This window comes from Trichogramma pretiosum, unplaced genomic scaffold (assembly GCF_000599845.2).
Source record: "Trichogramma pretiosum strain Unisexual culture from Peru unplaced genomic scaffold, Tpre_2.0 scaffold61, whole genome shotgun sequence".
Lineage (NCBI taxonomy): Eukaryota > Metazoa > Arthropoda > Insecta > Hymenoptera > Trichogrammatidae > Trichogramma > Trichogramma pretiosum.
The window spans coordinates 1,079,900-1,102,563 of NW_019641638.1; the positions used below are offsets into that span (position 1 = coordinate 1,079,900).

The 22,664-nt window shown below is 36.1% G+C and overlaps 4 protein-coding genes across 4 annotated transcripts; 1 reads left to right on the top strand and 3 right to left on the bottom strand.

Moving 5' to 3' along the window:
* Positions 1–1,949: 1,949 nt before the first annotated feature.
* Positions 1,950–3,769, top strand: LOC111693798 (zinc finger protein 665-like). The gene has a single exon (XM_023459463.1). The coding sequence runs from the start codon at positions 1,989–1,991 to the stop codon at positions 3,444–3,446; it is 1,458 nt and encodes a 485-aa protein (XP_023315231.1). The 5' UTR covers positions 1,950–1,988; the 3' UTR covers positions 3,447–3,769.
* Positions 3,770–8,507: 4,738 nt separating this feature from the next.
* Positions 8,508–10,429, bottom strand: LOC106660443 (zinc finger protein 717-like). The gene is made up of 3 exons (XM_014383410.2): positions 10,340–10,429; positions 10,152–10,263; positions 8,508–10,074 (listed from the first exon to the last, which is right to left on the bottom strand). Exons 1-3 carry the CDS (start codon positions 10,372–10,374, stop codon positions 9,502–9,504), a joined length of 720 nt encoding a protein of 239 aa, XP_014238896.1. The 5' UTR covers positions 10,375–10,429; the 3' UTR covers positions 8,508–9,501.
* A 7,192-nt stretch (positions 10,430–17,621) lies between these two features.
* Positions 17,622–19,589, bottom strand: LOC106660344 (zinc finger Y-chromosomal protein 1-like). The gene is made up of 3 exons (XM_023459433.1): positions 19,499–19,589; positions 19,311–19,422; positions 17,622–19,233 (listed from the first exon to the last, which is right to left on the bottom strand). Exons 1-3 carry the CDS (start codon positions 19,531–19,533, stop codon positions 18,055–18,057), a joined length of 1,326 nt encoding a protein of 441 aa, XP_023315201.1. The 5' UTR covers positions 19,534–19,589; the 3' UTR covers positions 17,622–18,054.
* Positions 19,590–21,058: 1,469 nt separating this feature from the next.
* Positions 21,059–21,871, bottom strand: LOC111693793 (putative ankyrin repeat protein RF_0381). Its single transcript, XM_023459454.1, has one exon. It carries the CDS (start codon positions 21,869–21,871, stop codon positions 21,059–21,061), a length of 813 nt encoding a protein of 270 aa, XP_023315222.1.
* Positions 21,872–22,664: the final 793 nt, after the last annotated feature.

Sequence of the window (22,664 nt, forward strand, 5' to 3'; positions counted from 1 at the left end):
CTTGAAAATGCGGCGCGCAGTCAGCAGTGCCGCGCCGCATATCAAGTAAGTCGTTCGGTTCAGTGCATGTTACGACTCCGCGGCGTAAGCGACAAAGAAACATCGTGCATCGACTTCAGTTAGTGATTCTCGCGAATAGTTCTACATAAGTTACTGTATTTTTGTGCGATTGTGCCGAACGCGACGATGGAATTTTTCGATCCCGATGATTATCCCAGCGACAATGATTATTTTTATGAAAAATATCCGACGGCGTTCGACGGTGACTCATACTTCAAGAGCCAACGAAAATTGGAGGTATTGAAGGACATGCGTAAAAAAATCAATTGGGAGATCGAAGAGGAGAGGAACGAGCTTCTCGATCGACTTTACCCTTTCATCGGCGATTGGGAGGGCCGATTCGTAGATCTGCGCGACGTTTTTCGTACCGAAGAAATCGACTGGCTTCTCGCAAAGGACGTGAAAAACGACAACGTCAGCTGCGATCCCTTCCAGATGGGTGATCCAATCATCAAGTTTGCGATCGACACCGGCTACAAGGACGAGCCCGAGCTAGACGAGGACGGCAAGCCTCAGTTGCGTCGTACTACTGCAGTGCATCATGCGGCTAGACTCGGGCACTTCTACATCGTCGATAGCCTATTCAAAATATACAACAGATTCGACGTAAATTATACCGACGAATGTGGATGGACGCATTTTCACGCGGCCTGCGTGTCCGGCTGTCACAACGTCGTTGAAAAATTTCTCAAGCTCGGCCAGGACCCCAATCGCATTGTAACAAAAACCGGTGATTCACCGCTGCACTTGGCTCTGGCCGGAGGACACAAGTGGGTGGCACGATCGCTGCTTTATTTATATTTCATACATTTGTTAAAGCTGGATAAAATTGTGTGTTACTTGGAAATGAAATAAATTAGAAAAATATCACCATATTGAAGCATCGTTTTTTCATGTTTTAAAATAAAATACCAAATCCAGCTTCCTAAACAAATGTATCGCTACGAATATAAAAAAATGAAATGATATCAGACGAATGTTTGAATTGACGTATAAGATCAATTTATTAAGGCATGAGATTATGTATCACTACTGAATCGATAATATTTTACATATATTTTTATTTACTTATTTTGTACGATGCAATAAAAATTAACAAGCTAGGGATTCCCGAGCCCATAAGCAAAAAAGTAAACATATCGCGTGACACAAAGCGAGTGACGTTTTGTAGCAACCGACCGGCCAACGATTGATATCATTTTGCTAACGTATCAATTGTATGCTGAATACTTGATTTTTGGTCTGTATAGAAAGATTTGAAGGAGAACAACGATTTTTCGAACTGATGCCGTAACAGTAAATACCGTACAATTTTTATTCAAGTTCAAGTCAAAACTAAGTTAAATCGAATTATTTCAAGTTCCTTAAAGTCGTACCCAACCAAAGCCATATGTTCACTTACACGGGCATCACGACGCGACGTTTGGTACCGGGAGCGATAGATCGATATGCTGTGAGTGAAAGATATCAATTTGTGCAGATCGACCATCCGTGTGTCATATGCATTATGTACATTCCCGTGCATATGCGTGATATGATTTTGATTTGCAACAATTGAAATGAAAATAGCGACTTTATCATATGCTAACACATTAGTAAATACCACAATTTTTTATCCAAGTACGAGTACAAGTTCGAATTAAATTGTTAAATTACGCATAGATCATGCGGACGCTTTTTATGCCGAGTTAAGAGCGAAAACTGCTCAATTCGTGCACTTTACAAGCGATAAAATTATAGTTTTAATGAACACAAATTAATTTTCGTAATATCATGAATCGAAACATTAGTTTCGATGTACGCAACATTTCAACGGCGAAATCCCAGTTAAAAGTAAACATCATATTTGAATTGAGAACAGTAGAGAAATAATAATACCAGTAGATAGATGTTTTAATTTAAAAGTGAAAAGTTGAGAGATTTTTACAATGTCAGATTTAGAAGAACTTAAGCTTAAAAATCAAAATACCAAAATACGTCACAAATGCGATCATTGCGGTAAGATTTTCTTAACTAAACAAAACTTGAACAATCACGTGGATGGAGTTCATTTGAATCTGAGAAAATTTGTTTGCGACGATTGTGGACAGTCTTTTGTCACAAAACAACATTTGAGTGTTCATATGATAAATGTTCATCAAAAAATGAAAAATTACAACTGCGATTCGTGTGAAAAAGTTTTTGGTTATGAGAGAAGCTTGGCTGAGCATATTGCAATAGTTCATGAAAAAATCAAAGATCACAAATGCTTCGAGTGTGGCAATTGCTTTGTTCGGAAGAGCTATTTGAAGAAGCACATAGATGTAGTTCATTTGAAACTCAAAGCACACATGTGCGAGGAATGTGGCAAATCTTTTGGAGTAAAAAGTAATCTGATGAAGCACATTGATACAGTTCATCTGGAACTAAAAGAACACAAATGTGAAGAGTGTGGCAAATCTTTTGGAGTAAAAAGTAAACTGATGAAGCACATTGATATAGTTCATCTGGAACTCAAAGAACACATGTGTGAGGAATGTGGAAAGTCTTTTGGCCAAAAAAGTAACTTACATAGACACATTACCACAGTACATGAAAAAAACAAAGATCACAGTTGCGAAGAGTGTGGCAAATCTTTTGCACATGCAGATCATCTGGCGAGGCACGTAGATACAGTTCATTTGAAAATAAAAGATCAAAAATGCGGAGAGTGTGGAAAGTCTTTTGGTTATAAAAGTGATCTGATGAAGCACATTGATACAGTTCATCTGGAACTCAAAGAACACATGTGTGAGGAATGTGGAAAGTCTTTCGGTCAAAAAAGTAACTTAAATAAACACATGGCTGCAGTACATAAAAAAATCAAAAATCACAAATGCAAAGAGTGTGACAAGTCGTTTGGACAAAAAAATCAACTAACGAAGCATATAGATATAGTTCATTTGAAAATAAAAGATCAAAAATGCGGAGAGTGTGGAAAGTCTTTTGGTTATAAAAGTGATCTGATGAAGCACATTGATACAGTTCATAAAAATATCAAAGATCACAAATGCTTTGAGTGTGGCAAATCTTATGGACAAAAGAGTAATCTAATGAAGCATATAGATTCAGTTCATTTAAAACTCAAAAATCATGAATGCGAGGAGTGCGACAAGTCTTTTGGAAAGAAAAGTGATCTAATGAAGCATATAAATCTAGTTCATTTGAAACTCAAAAATCATAAATGCGATGAGTGCAGCAAGTCTTTTGGTACGAAATTCAAGCTGACGAGACACATAAATGTTATTCATTTAAAACTCAAAGAATACAATTGCAAAAAATGTGGCAAGTTATTTGGACAAAAAATAAATCTGATGAAGCACATAGATTCAATTCATTCGAAAATAAAAGAACACGTTAGCTTATAATCGCAATGAGCATTTAAAAAAACACGTAAGTGCAGTCCATCGGAAAATCGAAAATCAAAAGTTTTATAATCCTGAAAAGCCACTGTGTAAATGACTTACTCATTTAGATGCTAAATATTTCAACTCTCATTTATTGTTTTTTAATTTTTTTTTCTGAAGCTGTAAAATCACGAAAGTAATGACCACGCATTCAGATTCAGCATCTCAAATAACTGACTTTTTTCAAAATATATTACATTTATTCATTTTTCAACGACAGTTAAAATGATTTTACTTTTAAAAATTTTGTAAATAATTTATTTCTAATTTACTACCATACTAAAAGGTGAACTAATATCAATAACGAAATCAAGTTATTTTATCAAGTAAACAATATATAAATATGAATAATATTATTTTGAAAGTAATGAAAAAATATACTTGTTTTTTTTTTCTTAAATTTATTATTTTACTTAAACTTTAATTTTGGTATGCATTTTTGTTTAGATTTCACTTTCGACAGCTGCTCTTGCATTACTGTTGATTGATTTAAAATGAATTATGTTTTTAGCATTACTATATGTTCACTTGATGATGTTTAAAGTTTGCATTCAATTCGTAAATATTCAGAAGGGTACGACATCTGTGTGTAGGTCTTCCATTCGGAGTGTCATACACATGAATTACTCTCGTGCCTATAATCACTATATTCTATGAACCATGTAAGCTGCATGTGTTATGGCGGTAACGAGTAAAGACATAATGCAGTTGTTTGGCGAGCTAATGAATTAAATTTTTGAGATAAGTGCGATTACTATGACTTCAATGATATGCTGAAAGGATAGTTACATCTTTGTGAGCATACATAGTCTTGGTAATTGACTAATCCTCTCGGGAGAAGGCAAAAAGAAAAAAAGGATAATAGAAATAATGATGTTCAGAGCGAGTCAGCCTTTGTGTATGACAATTGGACCAAGCATAGAATTTGATTTTGAAATAAGTGCAACAGTAACTGAAAACTACATTTACATGACAAGTTGAATGCATGACACAAAATGAGATGTGCACTTTTATGGAGAATAAATAATATACAAAGTAAGGCATTGAGTTACTAGTTTACTATACTAATGGTAAATATATTATTTTGCTTCTGAATGTTTTTTATATTCAATGTTGAACTTAACTAATGGTTTGTAATTTAAATAAATAAAAACTACCCCAAAAATTAATATTTCACTTTTTTTTATTAGTGAACTGTGATATGCAGTTAATTGAAAAAAGAAGCTCAAGCCTTCATGTTAATAATTTTGTCTAGTTGTGGATATTAAACACCGTCAAAAATTCTCCATTATCCGATGTGATCGTTACGAAAAAAAAATCAGTCCTAGTCCTGACTTTGATCCATCCCAAGAAAGTATGTAAAAATGAAAAGTACAGGTGCAAAATACAGGTGCTGAGGTTGTGATTCTTTATGTAACAAAACTCTTTTAAACTCACGAAACTAATAGTGCCATTATAACAGGTAAAATATACATATGCTTATTAATAAATAGAGATTAAAGTATTTACGTAAATGAGTTTATCAGCTCAATCGTATTAAAAGTTAAAGACTTGGTTTATTGATGTCGATAATAATTCTAACATTAGTCGCTACATTAAAAAAATGGTACTTCATTTTTACGTACAAAAACATGTTTTCTCATCTCAATGTCTATACTGTTATTTTTTGCAACTTTCTCAAACCCATGAACAAGCTGGGTTAAGTACTTCAAGTATAATATTCTACATCCAATCCATTGCTGTAGTACTTCACGTTTCAGTGTAAGTTTTATGTAATGAACAACACAAAAATACTGAAGAAGTAGGTATGATATTCCTTTGTATACTGCCCTAGAAAATAATAACCATATAAAGTTAAAAATAGCGAAAAAAATAATTCAATAAAGTCTAAAACAATATTCTTGAAAATACCTCTGCATCATGCATTTTGGGACTCTTTGCTCACAACGATTTCTGCTGCTAGACATACGTTCAACAGATCCTCGTTCGTCAGTTGATTGATGATTTTTTCACAACATGGAATCGGCAGTTGGTAATGCGTCAGTGTCAAGAAAAATTCCAACGTCCATTGCAGAATAAATCTTCCCAGCATTATATTGAACAGATTATAAGCACATTCAGAATATAAATAGAAGAATTTTTCATTCGAGCACTTGAACTTGAAGTAGTCTGTATACGTGAATAGTTTGCTTCGGATAGCTTCTTTGCGTGACAACTGAATACAGTCGTAGAGCGATAGGCTTGAATTGAACATTATCTTTTTCGCATCGTTTATGAAACTTTTGCGCCAATAATTGTCACTTGTTATAAATGCTAAAGTTTTTAAGAAATCATGTTTAACAAACAATTTCATGATTGTCAAGGCATCGCTTCGATCGAGTTCGTATCCTCCTTTTTCGAGACGTTCGACGATAGCTAGAGCACGAAGCGCTATTTCAAGTCCACAGCTACTCCAATTACGATAACTTTCCGGGTCAATCTCGGCAAAGAAACTGGCAGTGGGGAAAACGAAGATCAACAGATCAGCGTCTCGATCCAAAAGCATATCAACCATTTCCAGCGAGAGATTTGCAACGGCCCATTGCAACGGTGTCCGACCAAACTTGTCAAAGACGTCGATCTTAATCGTCTGCTTGATTTCTTCGTTGATCTTGAAAAATTTTTTTAAAAATATTTCCATTCTTTTGAAGCTTTTCTTGCAAATTATGTGCAGAGGAGTCGATCCGTCTCCGTCGGCCGAATTAGGATTGGAGCCTCTTCTCAGCAGCAATTCGATCAAGCCTTCGAGATCGTATTTCAGAGCCAAGTGTAGAGGTGTTCGACCTAACTTGTCCACTGCGTCGACCTGCACTAGCTGATTAAGATCATCGTTGACGCTGAAAAATACCTTCGCCAAATCATCATTCCGTTTTCGATGACAAATAAAATGCAAAGGAGTTGATCCATTCTTGTCAGTTGAATTAGAGTCGACGCCTCTTCTTAGCAGTAACTCGACTACCGCACTGTGTCCCCTAAACACAGCATATTGTAGGGGTGTTCGGCCCAAATTGTCCAAAGCATCGACCTTAATCGATTGCTGGATGTCGTCATTGATGTCAAAAAATATCTTCGCCAAATAATCATCGCTTTTCCTGTTGCAAATAATATGCAGAGGTGTCGATTCTTGCTCGTCGACCGAGTTCGGGTCGGCGCCGTGTCTCAGCAGCAATTCCATCAGCTTCTCGACCGGAAAGTTCTGATTCAGAACCAAGTGTAGTGGCGAGTCACCAGTTTTTGTTACGATGCAATTGGGGTCCTGGCCAAGCTTTAGGAATTCCTTAACTACATCGTCGAGGCCGTACTTGCAGGCCACGTGAAAATGTGTTAATCCAGATTCGTCGATGTAATTCACGTCGAATCTGTTGTATATTTTAAAAAGTTTAGGAATGATGGAGTAGTAGTCTTTTCGAGCTGCCCAGTGCACTGCAGTAGTACGACGCAACTGAGGCTTGCCGTCCTCGTCTAACTCGGGCTCGTCTTTGTAGCCGGTGCGAGCCACAAAATTGACGAACAGTTGTCCTCGATTATTTTTTCTAGATACCCGCCAGTTCTTGACGGCCTCCATGAGAAGACGATCAATTTCGTCCGATCGAAAAATATCTCGGAGGTTAGGAAGGTGTTTCTTCCAATAACGAATCATGTCTACGAAACGGCGGAAAAATTTATATCTCTCTTTTTTATTCGTCCACTTAGCCTCTTTTCGCATGCTCTTCAATTCTTCTAAATGTTTTTGACACACGTAGACGGAATCGCAGTCATCTCTTATGTCGTCTTCACTAAAGGCGTTATCGTCATCACTAGGATAATCATAAGGTTCCCAATGGACATCGTAATCGTCGTCGTCGTAAAACATCGTTGAGCACAATTACAAAAAAAATAGTTAAAGTTTGAACAAATCGATTTTTTTCACGAGAATCACTGCGGCAGCAGTCGATGCGATCTTTCGTTGTTTGCACGTTGCAGCGGCGTAACCGTCCACGTCCGACTGAACTATGCTCGATTCGACATTCGACAATCGACAAGCGACGTGCGGCGCGGTGGGCGGTATACTGCCAAGTGCCAACTGCGCGCCTCAATCGTCTCGCAATATAATAGCGATGACATAAACATTGTGTGTATATGCACGATGCATCGTGCAAAGCGAGACGTGACGTTTTATATAGAGATTAATATAGAAAGTAATGTTTGGTTCGATTGACGATTAATGTGATATTTTTCCGTCAAACAAATTATATAGTCCTTGACTTTTGCTCAACCATCAAAAAACAGTGCGCGACGACCGCAAAAATTATTATGAATGCGACCATTGCGAGAAGAAATTCAGGCGCGAATCAAACTTGATCTTACATCTGAAAATACATGAAGCGGCAAACGACCCGTTTTCAAAACTTTGTTTTTGTTTGTCGTTCGAATAAATCTTATTTGTAAATGACTTTGCCAAGTGGCTGCACCATGTATTCAGTATCGTACTCCTCGCTTTCCGCAAAAAAATTATGTGCCACTCGTACAAGACACTTGTCGCAAGCCAAATCCTAGTGTACTTAGATTACAATCAATCTGTAGGAGGTAGTCGCTCGAGAGCATCGAATGTGGCCACAGCCGACTGGTCAACCGCAGAATCGATCCGCCCTCGTCACTGTCACTTTTCGTTGCGAGTGCATACTAATATTGCTACAAATAGAAAATATGTAGTATTAGAAAACTATTGGAAAATATATAATAAATTAGAAAAATGTAATCACAGCTGGATAACAGTTTATTATCAATTAGATTTTTAATGTAATGATAAATGTAGATTTCTATATATTCAACATGATACAATTCGAGTCATTATGATAGTTATAATGTAAGTTTGTCGATTGAAACTTTGAAAAATAATTATAATCATGACTTATAAAGGAAGACAATATTTTATTTATTACAGTAAACAAGAATGACAATTAAAAAAATTCGATTTATTTTCTGACACTTATGAGGCGGTAATGTTTATTCAATTTTTTATTAGTCAAACAATATTGAATCTTACAAAATTTCGTCTTTTTTATATAATATTTATAATTATCATCGTTATCCATGCCCAATTTTACGTCTTAATATTTATCAATAAAAATTAAGGTTATTTAAAAAAAAGTTTACACGTGTCTTTTTGCTTAAGATAAAAAGAAGAATTGAAGTTTTCCTTTTTCTTTATACACATTTGTTCGAACATTTTGAACATTCTGAAAAGAATCCGATAGAAAAGTTCATCATTTTTTTATTATTAAAGAATCAAATTGAGCTCATTATTGCTGTTTTTCCATCTTGAACGTTATTTTTAGGTATGCGACAGCGAAATAACATAACGAAGAATAAAATTGTTGCAATGAATGATCATTTTCTAATAAGTCTCCTAATTTCACAAAAAATGTACTAGACGCTGTTTTATGCACAATTGAACATAAATTTAAACATTTATTGGGACTTATTGAGCGAGGGATGCGCCATATCGATGTGAGCTCTGAGATTTCTTTTCTGTCCGAATGTCTTGCCGCATGTCTCGCATGAATGTATGATACCATTGTGCGACAATTTTTTATGTCTAGCGATTTCAGTTTGATATTTAAATTTTTTTTCACAGAAATCACATGCGTGGGTGATTCCATTGTGTTCCGCATCGATATGGGTTTGGAGATTACTTTTGCTTGTGAAATTCTTTCCGCAAACATCGCATTCATATCTGACACCATTATGCACCGACTCGATGTGCTTTCTGAGATTACTCCTGTTTGAGAATGTCTTTTGGCATACATCACATGGATGCATAATTTTATAATGCACCGAATCGACGTGAGTTTTGAGATCGCCTCTTCGTTTAAAAACATTTCTGCAAATATCGCATGCGTGACTGACACCATTATGCATCGAATCGACGTGATTTCTAAGACTACTCTTGTCTGAGAATGTCTTTTGGCAAATATCACATTTGTGCGTAATTTTATTAATTATGAACCGATTCGATATGGACTTTGAGAATCCTTTTTTGTGTGAATGTCTTTTGGCATATAACACATGTATAAGTAATTTTATTATGTACCGAATTGACGTGGACTTTGAGATTCGTTTTCTGTGCGAATGTCTTTTGGCATATATCACATGCATACCTTATTTTACGATGTATCGAATCGATGTGTCTTCGGAGATGACTTTTATATCCGAATGATTTTCCACATACATCACATGCAGGTTTGATATTGCCGTTTCGAGCTGATTCAATGTGAGTTATTAGCCTATGTTTATAGTTCATCCCTTTCAAAACACTGCTATTTTTATTTTTCTCGCTGAGTCCACGTCCTAAATTTAAATCATTTTCTCCTTCCCTCAAAATTTCTTTCTTCACTGACTCAACAGTTTCTAATTTAATTGTGCTTCTGATTTTATACTCATCGCTATCCAGCCTTTGACTTGGAGAATAATCTTCTATTTTCGCAACCGCCAATAAATTGGGCTTCATGTCTGTACATTCCAATTCGATTTGAATGTCGTCAAGCTTATTGTCTTGAAACTCTTGGGTCTGAAAAAGATTCAAGTTATGAGGGACGGTTCATTAAAACTTAACTGCTACAGTCGCCAATAATTTTTAAATCTTACCCTGTTTTCTTGAAGAAACCCTTCGTACTTGACATTTTCAGTTACGGGTATCTCGTCGATGGTTTCATAATTAGTTTGGGTAAGCAAAACATCACAAGGCTCGACTTTCACTCTGAAATAATATTAATTAGATCATAAAATTACGTTTTAATATTTTTATGACTTCATCCTCACAAAATAAAAATTACCTAACAGCAGGATTGAATAAACAACTAGTTTCCATCTTACTCGTTGGAAATGTCTTTTGCGACTCACTCTGTCAATACTACCGTTACAGGTCGAAATAGAACTCAAACTGATCTCAATAATATTTACTAATTATGATATGGAAATAGGAATCAATATAATCGGGGCAATATTACACTCGATCTGACTTGTGAACAACAATAACTTTTCCACAAATAATATTTCAGCACAAAGAAATTAAAAATTAGAAATCAAAAGTTGGTTTCTTGGATAAAACAACAAAAAAAAAAGGCTAATCAAAATACAATTTTTATTATTACAGACTACCTAATTTCAATTCTTATACTGGTGTTTTGATTACATGTCCCCCGGTGTAAATGTCAAGTCATAAACTGCCTTTTACCTCACACGTGACATCAGCATCTGGACTATTTGTCACTCGTACTTTTAAATCAATCGATGTCATTCCAATGCGGTTACTTCCGCGAGTTAATCTGAATACGATAATCGGACAAATAAAACACTTGTCGACTCGCAAGTCAAATACAAGTTTTTATTTAATACACAATGATGTTTCAACACTATAATTGAAGAAGTGAACATGAATTCCCTCGTCGTCCCTGTCTGGAAATCATAACCATTGAAAGTTAGAAAATGGTAAATAAACTATTATTTACAATACTAAAAAATAGAAAATACCTTTAAGAAACGAAATCACATCTTTTGGTTCTGTTCTTTTGTATTGATTTCGGTTGCCACGCATATTTTCAGCAAATCCGCGTTCGTCAGCTGCTCAATGATGTTGTCGCAGCAAAGAATCGGCAGCTGGTAGCGTGTCAGCAGCATGAAAATTTCCAGTGCCCATTGACGAACGAATTGTCCCGCCACTGCAACGCGCAGGCACGAACTAAGCTCGCGCCTTGGAAAGACTTGATTAGATCCGAGCTTTCAAAAATTTTTAACTCAATAACCATCAACTTTACGAGAAAAAGTTATAGAACAAAAAGTTTTCAAAATTGATCAAAGAACACGATTGATTTTTTTCAGAATTTTTGAAACCATTTTTGGATTTTCGGAAAAATGGTCATATCCAAAAATCCAAAAATCGCTCCGAAAATTCTGAAAAAAAATTCACACGTATTTTTTTATAAATTCTTAACACTTTTCGTTTTATAAAATTTTTTCCTCAAGTCTTTCGTTTTCGAGTTAAAAATTATAGAAATTTTTTTTCATTTTTTCGCGTTCCGACCACCATTTTGTTTGTTTGAACATTACTTTTTCGAATCGGAACCCCTCTAAGTTTTAGTTTAGACATCGAGGACGCGATATTTGTACGAAAACCATGAGATTTTAAATGCTTTCCGTTTGGAAAATCAAAAAATAAAAATTTTTTTTTTCAAAATCACGCTTTTTTTAGATAAAATCAACCATAACTTTTGACCGGATTATTTTTTCAAAAATCTGTGCTTAGATTCTAAAAGGGCATTAAATTTAACATAAGAACAGGCTACTGCCATATTTTTTTGACCCCTTTTTCTTTAAAAATACAGCGACCGAAATGAGTGTCAAAAAAACGTCCTCTTGGGACTTAATGGGTTAACATTGTTTCTATTGATGTTTCTCATTTTAGATTATTCAATTGTCTCTATCTTACATTACGGCGTTGTTACTTATCATGCGAATAGAGTCATGAACCAAAGTAAAAAACGACAAAATTTGCCATGTGCCTCAATTAGATTAAAGTACCGCAACATTCGCTTGACAAGTTGAATGCATGACACAAAGTGAGATGTGCAACTTTATGGAGAATAAATATTATACAAAGTAAGGCATTGAGTTTATTATATTAATGGTAAATATATTATTTTGCTTCTGAATGTTTTTTATATCCAACGTTACGTAAAATTAACTAACGGTTTCTAATTTAAATAAGTAAAAACTACCCAACAATTAACATTTCAATTTTTTTATTAGCGAGCTGTGAGACAATCAGTTTATTGGAAAAGAAGCTCAAGCGTTTATCTTAATAATTTTGTCTCAACTTGTTGTGGGTAAAATTCTCTATTATCTGATGTAATCATTGCGAAAAAAATCAGTCCTAGTCCCAACTTTGATCTATGACAAGGAAAATAAGTAAAAATGAAAAATCCAGGTTCAAAATACAGGTGTTGAGGTTGTGAATCTTTATTTAAAAAACTCATAAACTTACGACATACTAAATGCCATTATAATTATAATCAAGTAAAATATACATATGATTTTTCATGAATAGAGATTAAATTATTTATGTAAATGAGCTTATCAGCTTGATCGCATTAAAGTAATGATATTTAATTTTACGTACAAATGGAAATGATTGTTGTTTCACTTTCACAGGAATATGCATTGTATTTAATCTACCATGAGCACTGAATGATATATTGTATCTTGATGTTGAAAAAACTCTGATGTGGCGTGAAAAATAAATGAATTTGTGAAAAAAGAAGAACGTTTACTTATATTGCCAGATCTATGAAGTGTTGTAGCGATGAATGTTCTACTGAGGCGTTGTAGAAATACCGTCCAATTTATAGATATCTGAAGTAAAAATGAGAAAAAATCATCTAGTTCATTCGTTGTTTTGACTACAAGCCGACAAACAAATGTGAAACAAATCCTCGGTCTTCGACTTCTCAATGATTTTTTCACAGCAGAGAATTGGCAGCTGATAGCACGTCAACGGCATAAAAAATTCCAGTGTCCATCGTCGAAAAAATCCTCGCACCATTATTTCGCATAGATACGTATCACACGCATCTCTATGGCTAGCAGGAATACAAGACCATTCATCCGATAAAAAAAATTTCAAGTAGTCCGCATACGTGAGTAATTTTTCCGACTCTTCGGGTCGCATCCGAATTAAGTCGTACAGAGACAGATTCGGCTTTATTAATATTTTTTTTGCTTCGCTTACCAACTCTTCGTCGTCATACCAATATTTTTTAAGATTTTTCAACTTGTCGAACAATCCAAGCTTAGCGGAAATTTTCATGATCGTTAGGGCGTCGCTTTGGTCCAGTTCGTATCCTCCTTTTTCGAGCCGTTGGGTGATAGTCAAAACATTAGCAGTAAAGTACAATTTATCTGATCTATCCTTGTAGTCTCCAAATGATTTTAAACCTTCATCGAATTGTTCCTCAGTAGGAAAAAGAAAGCCAGACAGATCAGCGCCACGATCCAAAAGTATTTCGACTACATCTAGCAAAAAATTCGCCACGGCCAATTGCAGCGGCGTTTGACCAAAGTTGTCTACTACATCGAGCGGCACTGCCTGATGATTTGTCTCGCTGACCTCAAAAAATGTCTCTACTAGAAATTCATGCCATTGATCTTGCGTGCAAATAATGTGCAGCGGAGTTAACCCAGCCTTGTTAATAGAATTACGGTCGGCTCCGTGTCTCAGCAGCGATCGTGCCACCCACTCGCATGAGTTGTCGGCCACAGCCAAATGTAGCGGCGAATCACCTGTTTCTTGCCACATGAAATTAGGATCCTGTCCAAGCACGAGAAATTTCTCAACGATGTCGTAACGACCACACATGCAAGCCAAATGAAAATGGGTCAACCCAGATTCATCGATGTAATTCACGTCGAACCTTTCGTATATTCGAAAAAGTACGTCGACGAACCATTTCCAACCCCGTCTAAATATCGAATGCATTGCAGTGGTGCGATGTAGCAGTGGCTTACCGTCCTCATCTAGCTTGGGCTCGTCCTTGTAGCCGGCGTTGATCACGAAAAAAGTGAAGGTGTGTAATCGAAAAAAATTACTGGTTTTGTCCCTGTTCATTAAAGCCTCGGAGAGAAGCCAATCGATTTCTTCCGATCGAAAAATATCCCGAAGATGTGGAAATTGACCTTTCCAATTTTCGATCAAGAGATGCATTTTATCGAGAAGTTTGTATCGTTCATTTTCAATCTCCCAATTAATCTCTTCTCGCATAGCTTTCAATTGTTTCGAACACTTTTGGTCGTCTTGGGCCATTGTTTTACACACTCACACAAGTACAATCACTTACTATATTTTGGAATATTTTCTCTGTTTGACAAGGTCACTCGCGTAACATGCGGCAGGCAACGCAATCTTACTTTTTTTTTACGCTGTGTCGATGTATAAGGCGATCATGTGTAGGGATTATAAGATTATGTTACTATACATCATTGAATTGAAAAATGTAACTAACTGTTCAGAAAATTTTTGTAAAATATATAGTTTTCTTTCGGTACGTGACATTGTAAAGTTCGCATCGGATTTGATCGAGACGGCCGGGCAAGTAGAGTCATAAGTAAGGTTTTTTTACATACCACTGTTACCTTTGCATGATCGCATGAGAGTATCATTTCAGTTATCACTGTATATAATTGAATAATTACTATCAATTCTAACAATTATACTTTGCATTGTGGTTATCGGTTGAGAAATAAAAATGTTAGTTTGCTTGAATATTTGTCGGAATGTATTTGATTTCAATAATATGTGAATGTGATTGATTATTGAATCTAACAGTTACTATTAATGTCAACAGTCATATGATTAGTTATTGAATTATTTTATCACAAACTTTGCATCATGGTTATAGTTTGAGAGAAAACATTTTTAGTTTGCTTGAATACTTGTCGGAATGTATTGGATTTCATTACTATCATAGCTAAGTAATTAATCATTAACAATTTTAAATTAGAAGTTTCATAAATAAGAGAAAGAATTTTAAAGTTAGATTAAAATTATAAGGATCAGACTGTCATACTTGCCCCTATTTAAACTTTTGAAAAAAGTATTAAAAAGGTTTTGAATTATTCTATTGTAAACATTTCAGTAGGATAACAAATTAAAACAAAAAATTGTTAGTTTGATCAATACTTGACGGAATTTATTAGATTTCAATAATATCATAGCCAAGGAATTAATTATCATTTACGAGTTGAGATTACCAATTGAATAGTTTAGAAACATAAGGTAGCACAAAAAAATATGCGGATAAGACGGACATACTTGCTCATCAATGTTATTCTTATGATACACATAGAAAATTTGAAAAATACGTCTTGACAATAAAATTCATGCGAAAATATCGCGACTTCTCGGAGAAGGTCATCGTCAAGTCCGGATCCCAAAATAGTGCATCAAGCAGACTACTCCAGGTGATTCCCGTAAGATAACATCGCGACTTCCCGCAGAAAATCATTGTCAAGTCCGGATTCCGACCTATTGGGTGAAGCAAGCCACCTGGGACGATGTTCGTGCGAAAACAGCGCGAATTCCCGGAGAAAGTCATCGTCAAGTACAGATTTCGACCCAGTGCGTCGAGTGAGACACCCGGGATGATATTCGTGCGAAAACACAGCGACTTCCCGGAGAAAGTCATCGTCGAGTACAGATTTCGACCCAGTGCGCCGAGTGAGGCGCCCGAGACGATATTCGTGCGAAAACACCGCGACTTCCCGGAGAAAGTCATCGTCGAGTACTAATCTCGACCTAGTGCGTCGAGCGAGGCGCCTGGGACGATATTCGTGTGAATACATCGCGACTTCCCCGAGAAAATCATCGTCAAGTACTGATCTCGACCTAGTGCGTCGAGCGATCTGCCCGGGACGATATTCGTGTGAATACATCGCGACTTCCCGGAGAAAGTCATCGCCGAGTACTGATCTCGACCTAGTGCGTCGAGCGAAGCACCCGGGACGATATTCGTGTGAATACATCGCGACTTCCCCGAGAAAGTCATCGTCGAGTACAGATTTCGACCTAGTGGGTCGAGCGAGACACCCGGGACGATATTCGTGTGAATACATCGCGACTTCCCGGAGAAAGTCATCATCGAGTATAGCACTCGACCTAGTGCGTCGAGCGAGACACCCTGGGTGATATTCGTGCGAAAACACAGCGACTTCTAGGAGAATCTTCGATATATGCGACATATATACGCGACAGCACGTATGTATATACGCGATAGCACGTATATGTATACACAACACACAAAGGCAATGCGTATGAGGTGTTAACATTTTTTAGGTGTGAACATTTTTTATGCTTCTCACTTTCATAATGTTGTTTTTATCGAAAGTCGTGAACTTTTCGAAAATTCGAATACCTCATATCGATAGGATTTTTTCCAAGGAATCTGATGGGCTTATCAGATTCTCGATATCTCTTATCAAATTTAAATGAGAGGGAAAACAAAGTTAGCGAAAAGTGATGGGCTGTATATGAGTAGCGGCGTGTCGTCACTTAGTTCCTGCCATACTTGCCAGGTGGAGCGCGACACGCGCTCCTCGATACGTCAATACAAAGACTGAACTGAACGGCACGACATGCGGCACGGCACTGACGTCTGTGAGCCGTCCTCATAACTCATTCCCGCCACACTCTCAAGGCAGTATTATGTACATATCGGCACATCGCATGACACAAAGCGAGATGCGACGTTTTAGAACGCATTGCCCGATGATTACACTCTCTCGATGCCGAATACGTTGTATGCGTAGAGTTATGATGTAGGTATCATAATGATTATAAGTAATATTTTAACGAGACATTTGTCAGATACAACAGTAAAATAATGCAACTATCTCAAATGGAATTTGGATATCTTTAAAACATAATAATGTGCCTCAGCTGTATAGAGACAACTTAAAGACAAGTTATCTGCCTCAAATGCTTACACTAATAACTAAGCAGGCAATTTATTTTTAAAGTACTCCTATAGTTAAAAACGTAAAATGTTCAAATAAAACTTACTCCTATTCTCAAGTAAGCCCTAGTCAAGTAATACTTTAAGTAATAATAATCAAGTGTACTTAGATTACAATCAATCTGTAGGAGGTAGTAGCTCGAGAGCATCGAATGTGTCCACAGCCGACTAGCCAACTGCAGAATCGATCCGCCCTCGTCACTGTCAATTTTCGATGCGAGTGCATACTAATATTGCTACTAATAGAAAATATATAGTATTTAAAAACTATTAAAAAATATATAATAAATTAGAAAAATGTAATCACAGCTGGATAACAGTTTATTATCAATTAGATTTTTATGTAATGATAAATGTAGATTTCTATATATTCAACATGATACAATTCGAGTCATTATGATAGTTATAATGTAAGTTTGTCGATTATGAAACTTTGAAAAATAATTATAATCATGACTTATAAAGGAAGATACTATTATTTATTACAGTAAACAAGAATGACAATTAAAAAAAATTCGATTTATTTTCTGACACTTATTAAGCGGTAATGTTTATTCAATTTTTTATTATTCAAACAATATTGAATCTTACAAAATTTCGTCTGTTTCATATAATATTTATAATATTTATAATTTAGTATAATTTAGTCATTTGACAAAAAAATTTACACGTGTCTTTTTGCTTAAGATAGAAAGATGAATTGAAGTTTTCCTATTTCTTTATACACATTTGTTCGAACATTTTTAACATTCTGAAAAGAATCCGATAGAAAAGTTCATCATTTTTTTATTATTAAAGAATCAAATTGAGCTCATTATTACTGTTTTTCCATCTTGAACGTTATTTTTAGGTATGCGACAGCGAAGTAACATAACGAAGAATAAACTTGTTGCAATGAATGATCATTTTCTAATAATAAGTCTCCTAATTTCACAAACAATGTACTAGACGCTGTTTTATTCACAATTGAACATAAATTTAAACATTTATTGGGACTTATTGAGCGAGGGATGCGCCATATCGATGTGAGCTCTGAGATTTCTTTTCTGTCCGAATGTCTTGCCGCATGTCTCGCATGAATGTATGATACCACTATGCGAGGATTTGACATGTTTATTAAGATGAGTTTGATATTTGTATTTTTTTTCACAGAAATCACATGCGTGGGTGATTCCATTGTGCACCGACTCGATGTGCTTTCTGAGATTACTCCTGTTTGAGAACGTATTTTGGCATATGTTGCATGCATGCCTTATTTTACGATGCACCGAATCGATGTGCTTTTTGAGATCGCCTCTTCGTTTAAAAACATTTCTGCAAATATCGCATGCGTGACTGACACCATTATGCATCGAATCGATGTGAATTATGAGACTCTTTTTCTGTGCGAATGTCTTTTGGCATATGTCGCATGCATGCCTTATTTTACGATGCACCGAATCGATGTGCTTTTTGAGATTGCCTTTTTGTTTAAAAACATTTCCGCAAATATTACATGCGTGACTGACACCATTATGAATCGAATCGATGTGAGTTTTGAGAGTGCCTTTCTCTGAGAATGTCTTTTGGCATATATCACACGCATGTCGGACTCGATTGTGCACGGAATCAATATGTTTTTTGAGACTTTCCTTCTTTGAGAACGTATTTTGGCATACATCGCATGTATGAGTAATTTTATTATGTACCGAATTGACGTGGACTTTGAGATTCGTTTTCTGTGTGAATGTCTTTTGGCATATATCACATGCATGCCTTATTTTACGATGTACCGAATCGATGTGTCTTTGGAGATGACTCTTATATCCGAATGATTTTCCACATACATCACATGCAGGTTTGATATTGCCGTTACGAGCTGATTCAATGTGAGTTATTAGCCTATGTTTATAGTTCATCCCTTTCAAAACACTTCTTTTTTTATTTTTCTCGCTGAGTCCACGTCCTAAATTTAAATCTTTTTCTCCTTCCCTCAAAATTTCTTTCTTCACAGACCCAACAGTTTCTACTTTTATTGTGCTTCTGGTTTCATACTCACCGCTATCCGGCCATTGACTTGGAGAATAATCTTCTATTTTCGCAACCGCCAATAAATTGGCCTTCATGTCTGTACATTCCAATTCGATTTGAATGTCGTCAAGCTTATTTTCTTGAAACTCTTGGATCTGAAAAAGATTCAAGTTATGAGGGTCAGTTCATTAAAACTTAACTGCTACAGTCGACAATAATTATTAAATCTTACCCAGTTTTCTTGAAGAAACCCTTCGTACTTGACATTTTCAGTTACGGGTATCTCGTCGATGGTTTTATAATTATTTTGGGTAAGCAAAACATCACAAGGCTCGACTTTCACTCTGAAATAATATTAATTAGATCATAAAATTACGTTTTAATATTTTTAGGACTTCATCCTCACAAAATAAAAATTACCTAACAGCAGGATTGAATAAACCACTAGTTTCCATCTTACTCGTTGGAAATGTCTTTTGCGACTCACTCTGTCAATACTACCGTTACGAGTCGAAATAGAACTCACACTGATCTCAATAATATTTACTAATTATGATATGGAAATAGGAATCAATATAGTCGGGGCAATATTACACTCGATCTGACTTGTGAAAAACAATACTCCTCGCTTTCAGCAAAAAAATTATCTGCGTCAAATTTATTATTATAATGCTATTATTTTTGTTTTAATTTCTAAAAACAAAGTGAAAGTCAAACTATGTTCGAAACAGTTTTTTTTTTTATTTTAATCATACGACAATTTTGAAAAAACATTATAAGACGTAAAACTTATGCACGACGGAACACGATCAAAACAATATATTTTAGTTGATACACCAGAGATGATAACATAATGCATCAAAACGAACAAAAAATAACTTCAAAAATAACAAGTATTACTTCGGGCAAATAGCTATGCTGCAGTAATGATTGTCAAAGTAATAAACATAAGAATTGTATTATTCCTTCATCATTAATACGTAATTTAATATTTCAATTGTTTTTTTTTATTCATGAGCCACGACTCAGTTAATTCATGCGTTATATTTGACATAATTTTATAGAGACATAAATATTATTAAATATAAAATTGTAAAACAAGAAGCTTAAGCTTATACATCATGATCGTTTTTAGCTTTCGTCCACACAGTACACGTTTATCTTGACTCGTTGCACATGAAAGAATTAGTAAAACAATGAAGCCCATGTCTTCACCTACGTTTTCTAGGCTTCGCCTTGATCCGCGACGGCGAAGCAAATATTCATTAAATCTTTGTTCGCCAATTTTTTAATGATTATATCGCAGCAGAGAATTGGCATTTGGTAGTGGCGCGTCAACTCCAGCAGAGGTTCCAGGGCCCAACGCCGGAAAAATCTTTTCAATAGTAACTCGCACAGATACATAGCACTAGCCGTTCTATGCTCTTTTTGAAACGAATAATACCAATATCTTTGGTTTCCGGAAGCAAACGTCCGGCAATCCGCATACGTGAGTAGTTTTTCCGCATCTTCGGGTCGTGACCGGATCAGGTCATAAAGCGACATGTTCGGAGTAAACATATATGTATGATCGTTCTTGAGAACACGCAAACGAAATCGTATATCATAATCCACCGGCTTTTTGAAAAATTCGTACTTGGCGAAATATTTCATGATCGTTAGGGCGTCGCTTCGGTCCAGTTCGTATCCTCTTTTCTCGAGAAGTTCGACGACGGTCAGAACGGAGGAGGCCAACAAAAAATACCAATTCGGCGACTTAACATCATCATCCGGTTTCCATTCCTTGGCGAAGTAATCCTCGGTGGGAAAGGCGAAGCTCGACAGATCAGCGCCACGATCCAAGAGTACATCGACTAGATGTGGACGGAGATTCGCCACGGCCAATTGAAGGGGTGTCCGACCCAAATCGTCCTTTGCATCGATCTGTATCGTTTGATGATTTGCATCGGTGATCTCGAAAAATGAATTTGCTACATCACCCTACGTGCGAAAATTCCAACTCTTGCAAATCATGTGCAAAGGTGTCAATCCCTCCTTATTGGCTAAATTCAGATTGGCGCCTCTCTTCAGCAGTAGTCCCATCATCTCCTTGGCCCACAAACCCGGATACAGAGCCAAGTGTAGTGGCGAGTCGCCTGTTTCTGTCACAAGGCAATTGGGATCCTGTCCGAGCTCGAGGAATTTCTCGACTTTCTCGCAACGGTTAATCTTACAGAGCGCGTGAAAATACGTGAATCCAGATTCGTCGATGTAATTCACGTCAGAATTTTCGTATATTTTTGATAGAAGAACAGTATAACCTAACGAATTCTGCTTGGCTGCCAAGTGCACTGATGTGGAGCGATGCAGTATTGGCTTGCCGTCTTTATCTAGGTCGGGCTCGTCCTTGTAACCGGTGGAGTCCACAAAGCAGATGAAAAATTGTCCTCGCTTATTTTGAACGGTTTTCTTTCTGTCGATTAATGTCTCCATAAGAAACCATTCGATTTCTTCCTTTCGAAAAATGTCTTTGAGATTCGGAAGGTCGCCTTTCCAATCTCGCAACAGGTTTGAAAGGCGTAGGTAAAATGGATATCTCTCTTCTTCGTTCTCCCAATTCAACCGTTCTCGTAAACTCTTTAGTTTTACCAAGTTGATTTGACCATAGTAATCCATGTCTTCGGGATTTTCGTCGTCGCTCTCATCCAAAAACTCAAAAAAATTATCATCTTCTTCGTCTTCAGGAAGGGCACGACGTCTTTTGCAAATAGTATCGTTTAAGCTATCATCATCATAATATATATCGTGATCCATGATTAAACCACGCACTCAAATTTACAATCGCTGATGATTTTAATACTTTTGCTCTTTACAAGCAAATATTGTGTACTGAGCGCATCAAAAATTTTTACTAGTCGCCTTTCTCTTACCTGTCACGTTCTCGACTGTCGAATCGAGTAGAGATGAGCGCCTGAGCAATAATGTCAACACAAAATTTTGTAACTATAAACTTACTGTAATAATGTAGACAAACATACTTATGTTTTAAGTTGAACCGCGAGACTCAAATATGAGATCTGCAATGCAAGTTGAAGCTGTCGCGGGGAACAAATTTTTATGTTTTTTGGTTTCTTGCTGCGCGAGAATTGTACAATCAAGTCATATAACTGCAGTGAAATCACCGAGACCTTTTTATCAATACAAAAAGCTCAGCGACGTAAGAAAACTTTAAATTCAAGTCATTAATGTACAAATTTCGATAGCTCTTTCCAGAAATGGAAAGTCTAAATTTCTTACTGTCGCTGTTCTCGTGAATTTTTTCCGTACACTTGGCATGTAAAATATTTTTTGCATTTTCGTTCAGATTTCCCTTTCAACATCGGTTTTTGTGCAGTTCTTTATTGTTTTAAATAAGTAGACTTTTTAAAAATGAGTTCAAGTTTTCTATGGAAATTTAGATTTTTTTTTAGTTCATTCGTTAATTTTACTAGTTTCAATAATTCATCGATTGAACTTTATTCTCAACAACGAATAATATACGGTTTACAAGTTTACGCAAATATCGTGAAAGTCTCAAAACCTAATTCTGCCTCTCAAAACCTGATAT

What these genes read in the sequence shown, in the direction of transcription:
- LOC111693798 (XM_023459463.1), top strand. Translation starts at nt 1,989, where the DNA reads ATGTCAGATTTAGAAGAACTTAAGCTTAAAAATCAAAATACCAAAATA.
- LOC106660443 (XM_014383410.2), bottom strand. Translation starts at nt 10,374, where the DNA reads ATGGAAACTAGTTGTTTATTCAATCCTGCTGTTAG. An exon ending in TTATTCAATCCTGCTGTTAG is followed by an intron (nt 10,264 to 10,339) that starts GTAATTTTTATT and finishes ATATTATTTCAG; the next exon opens with AGTGAAAGTCGAGCCTTGTG. An exon ending in GGTTTCTTCAAGAAAACAGG is followed by an intron (nt 10,075 to 10,151) that starts GTAAGATTTAAA and finishes AATCTTTTTCAG; the next exon opens with ACCCAAGAGTTTCAAGACAA.
- LOC106660344 (XM_023459433.1), bottom strand. Translation starts at nt 19,533, where the DNA reads ATGGAAACTAGTGGTTTATTCAATCCTGCTGTTAG. An exon ending in TTATTCAATCCTGCTGTTAG is followed by an intron (nt 19,423 to 19,498) that starts GTAATTTTTATT and finishes ATATTATTTCAG; the next exon opens with AGTGAAAGTCGAGCCTTGTG. An exon ending in GGTTTCTTCAAGAAAACTGG is followed by an intron (nt 19,234 to 19,310) that starts GTAAGATTTAAT and finishes AATCTTTTTCAG; the next exon opens with ATCCAAGAGTTTCAAGAAAA.
- LOC111693793 (XM_023459454.1), bottom strand. Translation starts at nt 21,871, where the DNA reads ATGGATCACGATATATATTATGATGATGATAGCTTAAACGATACTATT.